Source organism: Typopeltis vanoorti, chromosome 9 (genome assembly GCF_054136105.1).
Source record: "Typopeltis vanoorti isolate ZY-2024b chromosome 9, IOZ_Tvanoo_1.0, whole genome shotgun sequence".
In the NCBI taxonomy this organism is placed as follows: Eukaryota; Metazoa; Arthropoda; class Arachnida; order Uropygi; family Thelyphonidae; genus Typopeltis; species Typopeltis vanoorti.
Window position 1 is genome coordinate 77,566,037 of NC_143557.1, and position 13,948 is coordinate 77,579,984.

Sequence of the window (13,948 nt, forward strand, 5' to 3'; positions counted from 1 at the left end):
CAGTAGAACTTGATTAATGCTTTGATGTAGGAATAGAACATTATCATTTTCTGTCAGAAATGAATAGAAAGTCTTCCAATATGTATTGAAGCATTTATTATGCTTCAGTGGACACATGCTGATAAATAAGTATGTTTTTATTGATGGACTAACACATTATGTATCCATCAATAAAGACATATTTATCTGCATGTGTCCCATCAATTTTGGCAGGATACTCTCTCTCTCTGTATTAGGTTCCATTTCACACTATACAGTTTTAGTGCTTTGAGCATTTTTGCCATTTGAAAAATAAATCATAAAAGAGCTTGTGCTTACATTCCTGGTATAAATGCACTTTAAAAATATTTCTTTATTGCTAAAATTAAACAAATATTTCAGGGTAAATAGCTCAGTCCATCTTTAGTGATACAAAGATATATAAAGTAACTAGTATGAAAAGATAAGAGCATACAACAGTTGGTTAACTATTCAAAGCAAGTGCTGCATACTAGAAATAAATTCATTGTTGGGAATCTTTCAAGTGGAAAAATGCCAGATTTTATTATTATTATTAGCACCAGACATCCATGCAGTCAAAAGACATCATGGGAGGCCCGCTGTCGCTAAGTTCTTCACACTGCACCTTAAACTCATTAACTGCTCTGCTCACCACTCTCAAGTAATGCATGCCACTTTTCTTGCAAAGAACCTGCTCCTCACCCCCCCTTCCCCTTGCTCACATCCTCTTTATATAGTTTACAGGGATGATCTCTTGTTCTAACTCTCTCTCTCTCATGCAAATCTTTTCCACATTAACCTTAATGTAGAGTCATGTTTCCTCCTCCTATTTATGAGGCAATGCAAATGGCATTTCTTCAGTCTGTCCTCATACTCCACATTTCACATATTAGAGACCACCTTAGATAATCTCTGTACCATCAATCTTTTCTCGATCCTTTTCAGTATATCCTTATCTCCGTAAAATCCAAGGTGATCAAATCTGTATGTATTCAGTAGAACCATAACCTCTGCTTCTGTATGTAAGGTTCTCTTTATCATTGCCACAGTCCAGTGTGATGATTTCACAACTAAAGCAAGGTGATTCCAAACTTCAGGTTCCTGTTTACCACCATTCCTAGATCTCTTCTCTTCCACCTCCTTCAAAATTTCCCCATCAATTTTATACTTTGCATCTCATCTTTGCCTATCAAATTTCAAAACTTATACTTTACCTTCTTGAACATGTATTTATGGTATTAAAAAAACATTTGTGAACTGAAAAACAAACCCTTAATCAATGCCATTTAAGTTTAGAATTTTGTATGCCTTTGACATGCATAAACCATTATTCTGATTCCAATTGGGGTAGCATAAGAGAACATCATGTTCATGCCTAAAAACTGCTTTTTTGAATGACCTTGATGTCCTTTCAGGGAGTTTATGTTCATTATTGACACCATGTTAAGCTAGACCAGAATAACAATATCAGATATCATCCTGGTGTTTGCTTACCTCTTTTCTATGAAGCAGTACAATATGCTGAGTAAAAAAAAAGAGGAGCTTGTTTTAGGTAAAAAAAGAGAAAAAATTGTGTGGTTTAAATATGATAGTTAAACTGGAACTTCTTCAATATTCTAATGATTCATTCCTGAATGAATCATCAGAATATTGAAGAATATTGAATTCTCTTTCTCTCTCTCAGCAGTAGTAGAAAATTATCTGTAACTGTTTGAATGATGTGAGGGTTGTAGCCATTCGGCTATGTTAATGAAACAGAGTGTGAGCACTGCCGAGTAGTGTTTTTCTGACACCAGATTTCTACTACTAAGAATGATGAACTGAGTTTTTTTCTTTTCTTTTTTCATGATAAATTTAATCTGAAAGTGGAATTATTATTTTTTTTTTTTCTCAAGGAAGTTGATTAGTTCTGATTCTGAATGAAGGCATATGACAGAAACATCAAAGCTGTGGATCCAGAGCAATGGCTGAGATTGAAAACTTCATGTTCCAATTATAGTTAACCAAGGAGTTGGGTGGTGGACCTCTCATTGCAGTGCCTTTGATCTGTTTGAAGAGCTCATTTTTTCCAACTAAAATAACCAGAATCTATCACAAAGGCAAAGATTCCAACTATATCAGGAGAACAGTATACATCACAGAAGAGCCTCTTGGTTCTTCAGTGTGCCTGACCATGTAAAACTGGCCATGAATTGTGTTACTTCCCCTATGAAACAGTAAGGTTTTTGTCACATCTTCTAAGTGCACATATGGGACATATGAGTATAAGCCATTTTAACTTCATCAATTTTTTTTTTTTTTTTTTGACAAAGTTAGAGAAATTACTTTATGGCTAAGATTTGATAATTAATTATGATGCCATATTCCTGTCTACCAACAGTCTCCAAATGGAGAGATATAACTTTTTTACGAAGATTTTCCTCAAGTATAATTGATGTGTTTGACTTTTTGATATTTTATGGTTATTTTAGCTGAAAAATAAGATCCGAAAACAGACTGAAGGCACTGCAAAGGGTGCAGTGGGGAGTCCCCCTCCCCCAGCCAACTGCTATTTAGAACATTTTGAAGAGAAAACATTTTCAGTTGCACTTGGGATGATCTGCTGGTAAAGGAATATGAATAAAATTAGTTATCAAATCTTGACTATCAAGCAATTTCTTTAACTTTGTCAAAAAAGAAAAAGGACAGAATTTTTGATGAAATTAAATCAAGGTTGTGAAAAATCGATAATTTTCACAACCAAATTATACACTGTGTTGACAAAAGTATTTGAACACGTGGTTGTGGTCACAAAAATGTGCTTAAATTACATTTCTGGTACCGAGTGGGACTACCTTTGGCCTGAATGACAGTAACTACCCTTCAGGGCATGCTTTCAGTTTCTGATATATTGCAACAGGGATGTTCTTCCATTCCTTGTGCAAAACTACCCTCATTGCCGATGCTAATGACAGCCACTTAGTCTGGGGTGAATTTGGCACTGAGCCAGCAGGCCAACACTTCAACATTGTTTTGTGGAAACCAGTTTTGGACACACAGTGCAGGTGGCATGGGGCATTGTTGTGCTGAAACATGCAAGGGTCACTGCTGAAGTACTTCCACAGTGTTGGAAGCATGAAGTTGTCTAGGATGTTCAGGTAGCTATCAGACATCAGTTTTGGGCATGTTCACCAACTGAAACACTTCCATACCATTACTGAATCTCCACTAAATGTGACAATTGGAATGATGCAGTCTTCTGGAACCATTCCCTGGGTAATCTTCAAATCCAAACATGATCATCAGAGTGAAACATTTGGAAGCATGATTTGTCACTCCACAGAACTGCTTTCCAATCATCTATGGTCCAAGAACAGTGTGAAAGGCACCAGTCTAGGCATCATTTGGCATGGGGGGGGGACTTGTTTGCAGCAGCTCTGCCATGGTAACTCAAGGCATGCAACTCTCTGCAGATGGTTTTAGTGCTGGCAGATGCCCCTGCAGCATTTTGCAGGTTGAGTGCAAGGTCCATTACTGATGCTGTGCAAAATGCTCAAACATTCCGAGACAGAGTTTGATCTAGTTCAGTGAATGTCAGTAGCCTTCCAGGGCATTTTCATGCTGTGGTAGTACCATCAACTTTCCATCTACAATTAACATAAACGATGGTGGATTTTGCTAAACTGAGACAGGTAGCAATGTCTCAGACAGAAAGACCACTGATGTGACAGCCAACTACTATTTTGCATTAGAAGTCTATCAGTTCAGCTGAACATGGCATCTTGACATAGAGTACAGTGCAAAACATGCAGCACATCCCACCTTTTATTACTAGACTTACACAGACCAAGATTTGCATGGCATGTAAGGTGTCCAAATACTTTTGTAGCAAAAAATGAAAAGAAGAAATATTATGGATAATGAGACCGGAACAGACCAATGTGGCCTGTACCTGTAATTAGTGTTATGATGATGATGAAATATTATCCTTTCTGGATATTCAACTTACCTGAACAGCAGAGGATATGCTCTCAGTTCTGTGTACTGCAAGCCTACCTTCTTGAAAGAACTCACCTCATCATCCTAAAGACAAATAGAGTATCATAAAAATGCTATTCAGCAGAGCTCTCCCACTTTGTTCACTGATGCAGCAAAATGGGTGTAGTTCTCATTTTATCCAAGGAGTTGTAGATAATTACATGCTATCTACCCCCTGATAGCACACCAAGAAAAATGTTCCAATTCCTTATATATATCTAGTATTTCCAAATATGTCATCAGAATATTAAGTTCCAGTTCGCCCCAAACATTTCGGCTGTGTATTAAACTGGAATACACAGCCGAATACATGCTTACTTCAGCCCACTTGGCTTAACCATAGAGTATTAATAGCAAACACAAACTGCATCTAAAATGCAAATCACATAATTCTGGGTTAGCATGGTCAACACTGACCATTGAATTCTTGGAAAGAACATTACTTAGGTTTTTTTGTAAACACATAAGTATGACATTTTAGTCCATTTGAAAGGTTCCAGCAATGAAGTATATTATTTCTGGTGTTGCAGCACCTTGCAATTTTTTATTACATTTGTCAGATCTGAACAAATTTCATTGCCTCAATTTATTACAATCTGTGAAACCATTATCTTGAGACCTTCAGCAGGAGGATGCCAGTCAGGATGGTAGAATCTCGCCTTTCATACTCAGTCTGTGTTTGTCTTTGTGCTGCCTGCATGTGCATGCTTAGTTGTATTTCTTTGTGTCCATGAAGATGCCTTGATAACTAAGGTGAAATATTGCTTTAATAATTTATTAGCAAAATAAATTTAGTTAGTAATTATCTTTAGACATGTGTTTGCTCCACTAAACATCAACATGAGTATAATGAATTCACTGTATAAAGTGAACAAAATTATATTTACAAATGGGAAGTGCTGCCCTTCAGGCAAATGCTAAATTCATATTAAGAAATGGTAGTTTATTACAGAATTTTGTAATTTAATTTTACATACCTTCTATTTGTTTTCATCTTTAAAAGCTGCTTATAATAAAATATTTTAATGTGTTCGTGTTTTAGTCCAGATGAGAGGTTTGCATGTGCTCGCAAAGTTTCCACCATCTTATGTGTTCGTGAACCCTACTGTGATCCACAAAACTGCAGTGGACATGGTCACTGTGTCAAAGGAAGTTGTGAATGCCATGTTCATTGGAAATCCCCAAAATGTGATCAACTCTTTTGTGATCAGGAATGCTCACAACATGGACAGTGTAGTGAGCAGGGTTGTATTTGTGACACAGGATGGACAGGGAAAAACTGTATGCAAAGTAAGAAGTAATTGATTTTTATTATGTCAGAATTATTTTCTTAACTGCAATATGTCATATTCTTAACTCTGTACTGGTAGTCTTAATAATGTTCTTGTTAGTGGTGTTGCAAAACTATTGTATATAAACAGAAAAAGACTACAGTATCCTATCCCTCATTAAATTATTTATTTTCAGTCTAGCATAGATCAGAGAAAAAAAATTATATAACTTATTAAGACAAAAGCAGGCCAATGTTATTCAAGTCATCATCCAATTCCTGATATCTACCCTCAAAACATATACAGGGTGATTATAATTAAAGTTCACATTTCGAAAAGCTGTAACTGGGTAAATACTCAGCGGAAAGATTTAATATTTGACATGATGATGATGATGATGCATGCAGTAATGAAATTTTATTTTGTGCAAAAACGTTAGTTTTAAAAGTTGCCACTATGGTGCTCAATACATATGAATTATGTATGACACTTCTGGTATGCAGTGAAATGCTGCAACCACACCATTTATGCAAATGACGAATGTCCCTGATGATGTATGCTTTGAAAGAAGCTGCTATAAAAGCAGTTAGCTACAGAATGTGTCAGTTCATTGTCTGTTAGTAGACATTGTGTTAAAGCACAATGTCACCATTACCAAAGGATTGAACACTTCTCGTGAAATTGTTTTACCAAAATAACAACTGTGCCTTGACAGCATTGTGAAAGTTGAGAATATTAAAGGGATTAAAAATGGGTCCAATGACTGCAAATGGTGTATGCAAAATGATTCAGAAATTTGAAGAGACAGATTCCTTAGATGTCAATCCTGGCAGATTACGGAAGCCCATCCAATGGCAGTCAGTGGAGGAAGTAGCCATAGCATTAGAGAAAGAAAGGATGGCAAATGTCATAGGAAGCAGCAGCACACAGCATATTGCACAGTCTTTAGAAACCTGTAAGCACAGCACACAAAGTTGTAAGCCTCTGCGCTGTTATCTTTACAAGATTTCCCACGTTCAGCAATTGCTTAATCCTGACCAGGGTGCACAAGAGACATTTACAGTTTCTTGCTTGGACTGAACTGGACAACAACTGGCTGTGGGACATTTTCTGGATTGATGAACCTCACTTCCATCTGGACACTGCTGTGAATATGCACATCTGCAGAATTCCGGCAACCATAAACCCACACATTGTGTGACATATTCTGCTTCATTCACCGAAGATCGCCTTTTGGTTGGTTTTATAGCAGAATTCATTATCAAACCTTTTTGTTTCAGGGAGCTCGGTCCTGCTTATCTCATTACCTGCACTGTTAATGGCCATCGATATGCATTTTATCGACAACTTAGCCAATTGGGTGATTCCAACACTCTAACAGCATCAGTGCCTGGATTCAACAGTTTTTATGCAAGATGGTGCTCCTCCTCACATTGCCACCTCTCTCAAGCAGTTGCTTCAGACACATTTTACCAAGAACAGAATCATCAGCTTCCATTTTTGTATAATGTGGCCAGTGTGCTCGCCAGATCTGAATCCCTACGACTTGTGACTGAGGACATCTCAAAGATGTTGTCTATCATGGACACATAACCAATTTAGTTGACCTTAAAACTGGCATTACGTGCCATATCCACAACATTTTGACTGAAACTATGTTCTGTGGTTGAGCATGTGATTTTGCAATTTCAGCATGTTACTGACAACAGAGGACAGCATATCAAACACGTTGTTGTGTAACTACGTAACACACAGCATATGTACCCATGTTTTGAATTACCCACTATGGTATTGCAGCACCATGTATCACCCTAGTGGCAACTTTTAGAACTAACATTGGTTTTTGCGCAGAATAAAATTCCATCGCCACACACATCATCATGTTAAATATTAAATTGTTCCATTGAGTAGTTACTCAGTTACAGCCTTTCGAAATGCGAACTTTAATTGTAATCACCCTGTGTGTGTGTGTGTGTAGGGCAAGCAAGATTTTTATTGAAGATCATGATAAATAGGATTGAGGCAGAGATGTCTGAGGAACAAGCAGGTTTTAGGAAAGGTAAGGGCACCAGAGATCAGATACTTTGCCTTCTATGACAGATCATAGAAAAATATAAAGAATTTAGACTCCCACTGATGATGTGTTTCTTAGACTGCTCTAAAGTTTTGACTGTGTTCAGCATGGAAAACTGTGGGAAGTAATGAAAAGAATGGGTTTTCCTCAACACAATATCAGGTTGATAGCTAACTTCTACAGGGAACAAGAAGCCTTCAGATTGGAAAGGGAATTAGGCAAGAATGTTCACTTTTTCCTCACTTGTTTAGTATATATATATGCTGAGGATATCATGCGTGAAGCATTGGATGAGCTCAAGACAGGAATTAGGATAGGTGGTAGATTGATCAGTAATCTGAGGTATGCTGATGATACTGTACTCCTCTGTAATGACAAGGAAGAACTAGGACAAATTCTTAATTAAGTTAACAAGATCAGTCATTCATTCATTTTGTGTGGTGATTCAACGGCTGTGAGCTCCTTTTATGGGGAGGTACGCACCACCTCAATCCCCTCTATTTTTATCTGGGCTCGGGACCGGCATAGCTGAAAATTCAGACCTATGGCTGGAGGGATTGTCTTAAGTATTCCTGACTGTATCCATGTGTGTTCACGGAGCTGGTTTGCCCATTTGCAGGATGAAAAACCCCAGATAAACTGGGGGGGAAACCCTGCTGTCCACACCCAAGACCGGCTAACTTGGCTATGGCTGAGGAAAGTCCCTTAAGCTCCTCGTGCCGTCGACAGGAATCGAACCTAGGACACTCCTTCCCCAGGCATATGGTTGTGAAGCGCATAGCCATTAGGCTAACCGCATGGACATACAAGATCAGTAATAACAGTGGACTTCAACTCAATCCTAACAAGACAAAAATTATGGTTCTCAGAGGAAATACAAACAGGGAAGTTCTTGAGAAACAAGTGTACATTAATGGAGAAAGAATTGAGGAAGACATCAGAAGAAGATTAGGAATGGCTAAAACAACAGTCAGAGACTTGTCTAAAATCTGGAAGGATGGATCTATTTCCATGGGAACAAAGTTGAGGATTTTAGATGCAGTTGTTATTCCAACAGCGACTTATGGATGCGAGACTTGGAACCTAAAGAAGTCAGATAAGAAACGGATATCTGCTTTTGAGATGTGGTGTTACAGAAGGCTGTTGAGGATATCATATACTGAAAGGCGTACAAATGAATGGGTGTTTGAAAAGATTAGTAGAACTTTAAGGCTCCTTAAGGATATTGACAGAAGAAAGTTAAAATATTTTGGACACATAGAAAGGATGGAAGGAGGACTTCTCAGAACACTAATAGAAGGTAAAGGTCCTGGAAAAAGAGGCAGGGGTACACCATCAATGAGATGGATGGATGGCGTATGTGTGTGGAGTGACTGATCTTCAGAGAGTTGAGGCTGCCAGAAAAGCAAACAACAGGACTACATGGCGAGGCCTGGTGTGGAACATCACCGAGCATCGGAGTGACCATACGGCATCTGTAGATGCCCATGGTCAAATGCATGGGAAACTCTTTCCTCCATTCCTTATCATTTTCATTGGCCCCAGAACATTTTGTCAACTTCCTGATATCTATCTTCTTATCAAATTTTCCTGTGGCTTTTGTGTAGCTACATTTATGCTGCTTAGATGTCTTACATTTTTTTCTGTATTATCTTAGAATACATGCTAACTTACTTGCCTAGAACTTTCAATTTGATTTCTTCTTTTCCTGCAATGCCTCCTTAACTTTTTCAGTCTGGTATGAAGTTCTGATTTTTCCATCTTTGTAGACCTTCACTACATACCTCCCTGGATGAATCATATAATGTTTTGTGTGTCTTTTCCATGTGATTTCATGCACATTTTTATGTTGGAAGGTGGTGTTTGCAATGACCAGTTTACTTCCTGAACAGAAATCTACTAAGCACTTTGGTGTTTATTATTAGCTTTTGCTCTTTTCTCCAGATTTTCAAACAATATTTCTCTCTGTATTAATTTCCTGCTCTGCTGTTTAGATCTCCATTGAGACACTGGCTTTTCCCTTTTCTTTAAAGTCAGTTATCTTCTTCAATGCCCTTTCTTAAAAAACATGCATTACTTCTTTCTTAGTAGATCCTTCTGTGTGACTATAGGCACACAAGTCTGTCTCATTTTGAAATTTTCCACATCACTCTACTTGAAATTGCTTGCCATTCAAAAAATTTATTCTTTCTTTCTTTCATGCATGTAATGCTATCAACTTGCACCCTTAGTAAAATCCTCCACTCTGAGTAGTTTTAACTCTCAAATTCAAAATAAAAAGGAAATACTAGATAATAAACTCCAAATCCAACTTGCACATTGATTCCATATCCTAGGATATCTCATATATAAGTTAACCACTTAATAACCATTGAAACTCATTAAGAGATCGAGTCTTCCCACACCTTATAACCAAAATAAAAATGTTTAATTTACAAAAGGAAAACACACACACAACAACATCAAATTAGTATAACTTAACTATGCAAATGTCAATATTTTCTTCAGATCACAGCAAGAAAAATATTCTAATGTACATGACTTCTTTTCAATCACATAATCTAATAGTTATCCTGTATATGGACAAAACTTCTGGAACTTTAGTCTCTTGCCTCCTACAGAAACTTTTTGTTCCTTCTTCAGTTCACACAAGGGAAAGTTTAACTTATGCTGCTGTCATATAGAGTTTTTGTGTTAGTCTTTCTCTTGTGTCTTTTTCCAAGACACTTCGATAACTTGAAACTCCTTTTCAAGTTATCGAAAAGGATAACTTGAAAAGGAGTTTCAAGTTATCCTTATCGATAAAAGATAACAGTTTTAGTTTCAGTTCACTAAAACTTTAGCAATCATATCATCACTTAAGAATGAATTAATTTTCTATATGAAAGCTTCAACACTTCATTAAAGAAATAACTAACTAACTTTGAATCACTTTTCAGACTGAGAATCCTAAATAAACTAACTTTACTGGGCCCATTTCTATATGAATTGGAAATCTCAATAAAATTCCCTTCAGCTTTAACTGAAATAAATGGATTAATGACTACTAAAACTTATTTCTCTTTTAAAAGATATCCTCTCTGTCTTCCATTTCTAACTTGTCTCTAATTTCTGAAGAGATTAATTTTTCATATACTGGAAAATGCTATTCAATTTCCAAGCATGAACTTCTGTTCATGCTTGGAAATTCAATTGGACAACTTCCATTCCAGTCCAAAATTACACCACCATTATTGCTATCAGATCAGTTCTCTGCATACCTTATAGGCTATGTGGTGATCTCTTCTCAGTTGTCTAGCTTTAACACATAATAGACCTCAGGTGTTCCTGAGTATATACTGATATATGTGCTAAAGGAGTATTCAGATATTATGAGTCCAACAAAATTAATATTTCTTGATTATTTTGTTATCAGTAGTTTTCTTTAATTAGTATATTATTTGTCATATGACTGATTTATTGTAATTATTAACTGGACATTTCTATGAATTCCTGTCATTGGAGGCCCACACTAATATTCACATAATGCCTATCATAATCATACTTCTTAAAACTGATAGTCATCACATTTACTTCCATCAACCCATTCCACTCATCACTGCTAATCAATTCGCTTTCTCACCATACTAGTTTTGCTTATTCTGTTGTTTGTGTCCATATTTAATTTTGTCATTTTTACTAAAAATCATGCTAAAAAGCTGAAATATTTCCTTGATCTGTAGGTTCTCCATTCAGGATGCAGTTATTTTCATGTTTCTGCCTTTTTTCATTTTATTTTTATTTTTTATTGCTGATTGTTATGCCAAATTTTTTCTCTTATTCAATTTAAATAAGACTGAAGTCTCGTACTGGATTTATGGAAGAATATAACATCTTCAATTTTGATATCAAGTTTAATGCCACTTTCCTGCATAATGTGTTCCATAGAGATGATTAATAAGAGCAGGAGGTATTGTGCACCATTATCTTATCCAGATTTTACATTAAACCATCTGAATTATACAGAGTAGCAACTGTAAAACTTTATACCTGTGTTTGATCATTTCTGGTTGAACATCGTGTACTCTTATCCACCTTTATATATTTTGGGTTTCTGATGACTTTTTTCTATGTCAAATATTGATATATATAAATACTTTTTTTTTTTTTTCTTGTAAGTTGTCTTCTAATTTCTATTCAGTTGTTCAGCTAACCTTGGCCTGGTTGGCTAAGTGGTTAGCATATCTGCTCTCCAGCCAAAAGACTGAGGGTTCGAATCTCACCATGGGCATGGATGTTTGTGATCGTCTTTCACCTTCATACATTCATGTATACAACTACACACACACACACACACACACACCACACACACACACACATATATATACACACATACAGTCTCCAACACACACTCTCCACTCCCCAACTAATTAATCAGCAGATCCTGCACCAAGCGTGACATAATGCTAGAAATAAGAAGAAAAAAAAAAGACTCTGGTTTTGTTTCCATTAATACTCTATATGTTGATGGTTCATATCTTTGTTTCTTCTAACATGTGGCTTGTTTTTCTTCGTCTAGATGTTGAGGATGAGATAGTTTGGGACTTAGCTGACCAAATTGTACTTTCATATGTATTTCTAAACCAGAAATATATATGATGGTACAGTGAGATTTCATGCTGGCTGGGGCATTGCCCTTAATTAAACAAGGTCTCTGCTGTTTTCTTCAAGGAACGAGGGTGAGCAGTGAAAGTCAGCTACTGGAACAGACTCAAGTTCAACATCTAGAAGAAGAAAAACAAGCCCATGACGTGGATGACACAGTCCACTACCCTGTCGAGTTCCTCAACTCTTCTGCCTTCCCAGCACGCAAGCTTCTCCTGAAAGTGGGGGCCTTCAGTGATGTTGCTATGGAACCTTGACCTGGCCAAACTCTGCAATGGCACCAGGCTGCAAGTGAAGGCCCTCCATGGGAACATCATTGAGACCACAGTGTTCACTGGCTATGCTCAGGGTAGTCGGTGTTCATACCACTCATATCATCAAAGTACCAATTCAAGTTCAAGAGGCTGCAGTTTCCCCCTCAAGGTCTGCTTTGCTGTGACCATCAACAAGTCTCAGGGGCAGTGGCTGAAGATGGCAGGGATTGACTTGAAGGACGACTGCTTCTCACATGGGCAGTTCTATGTGGAGTGCTTCAGAGTGAGCTCACCCAGCAGCCTGGTGATTCTAGCCCCTGAAGGGAGAACCACCAATGTGCTCTACTTAAGGACCTCTTTGTAGACCACATTGGTGGTTCTCCCTTTTTTCTTAGGTATTTTTCACATTATTTTTTTTCACTATAATCCTTTGTTATTTTTTCATCAAATGTTATATTTCGAATTTCACTTTATCATTTTTCTGCATCAACATGTTTCACTTTATTCAAACCATATATACTTTATTAGTTTTCATTTACTTTTGCAAAGCACGGATACTGTGCTATTATATCATCATCATCATCATCATCATCATCATACATATCAAGGATTTAGGCCTAGCATAGCCTGTTCTGGCCTTAGAAGTCATTAAGAGGATGTCCTGGTTTTCTTTTTCCTAATGGCTTGTATTTAAGGCTTGTTTTGGTAATCTTTCTGTTTTCATTCTTTGACCGTGTTCCATCCATTTATGTTTATATTTTTAAATTTTTTCTATTACTGGTTCTTGGTTTAATTCTTTCATAATTTCTTCATTTCTTTTGTGATCAAATAGGGTATACTTTGCAGTTTTTCTCATAAACTTCATTTCTGCTGTTGTTAATCTTTGTTTGTCTTTTTTGTTTTATTGTCCAGATTTCGCTTCCATACATTAAGACTGGTAGGGCTAATGTATTGTATACTTTCAGTTTGGTTTGTTTTTGAACTAGGTTTGGTTTAAATATAGAGTTAATTACACCTGTTATTTTTAAATATTTTGCAATTTTTACGTTTATAACTTTTTCATTTTCATATGTGATCGTACATCCTAGGTAGTTAAATGAATTCACCTGTTCTAAGATCTTGTTATCTATTACTATTTTAATTCTTGCTGGATCTTGTCCTTTAAAGGCCATAGTTTTTGATTTTTCTGTTGATATTATCATACCATAATCTTTGGATATCTCATTTAGATCTAAAATAGCTTTCTGTAGTTTATCTTCAGAATTTGTAATTATTATTTGGTTGTCGGCAAAGAGGAGAGTGTTTAAGTTTACTGTAGGAGAAAGTTTAATTATAACGCAGCTATTATATCACAAATCCAATTAAAAAATAATAATTTATAATACAAAAAATGTTATATATCCAGAAATATTATAATTTGATTGTTTTTAAATAACAAACATCTATAAATTTCAAATTCTTTGTACAAATGTCTAAAAATATAATGTGAGGTATCAAATTAAAGGGGATTTCAACTTGAACATGAATGTGGTATTGGTCATGTCATTCTCTGGAACCATGACTTTTAATAATTACAGGTATCCCTCAATTAACGCGGCTAATTAATCCCTCAATGTTACCGCGTATATCAAAATCGCATTAATCAAATCTAATAATCAATTGTAAAAATTACAATTCGTCCATGATCG

General features: G+C 36.3%; 1 protein-coding gene across 1 annotated transcript in view; it reads left to right on the plus strand.

Annotated features, from left to right (window-relative positions):
- The window catches only part of LOC150103170 (N-acetylglucosamine-1-phosphodiester alpha-N-acetylglucosaminidase-like), a 161,246-nt gene that overhangs the window by 106,171 nt on the left and 41,127 nt on the right, over nt 1–13,948 (plus strand). Inside the window, exon 7 of the mRNA XM_090397524.1 lies at nt 5,060–5,307. Within this exon, the coding sequence (XP_090253650.1) occupies nt 5,060–5,307 (248 nt within the window). The remainder of the gene's footprint in view (nt 1–5,059; nt 5,308–13,948) is intronic.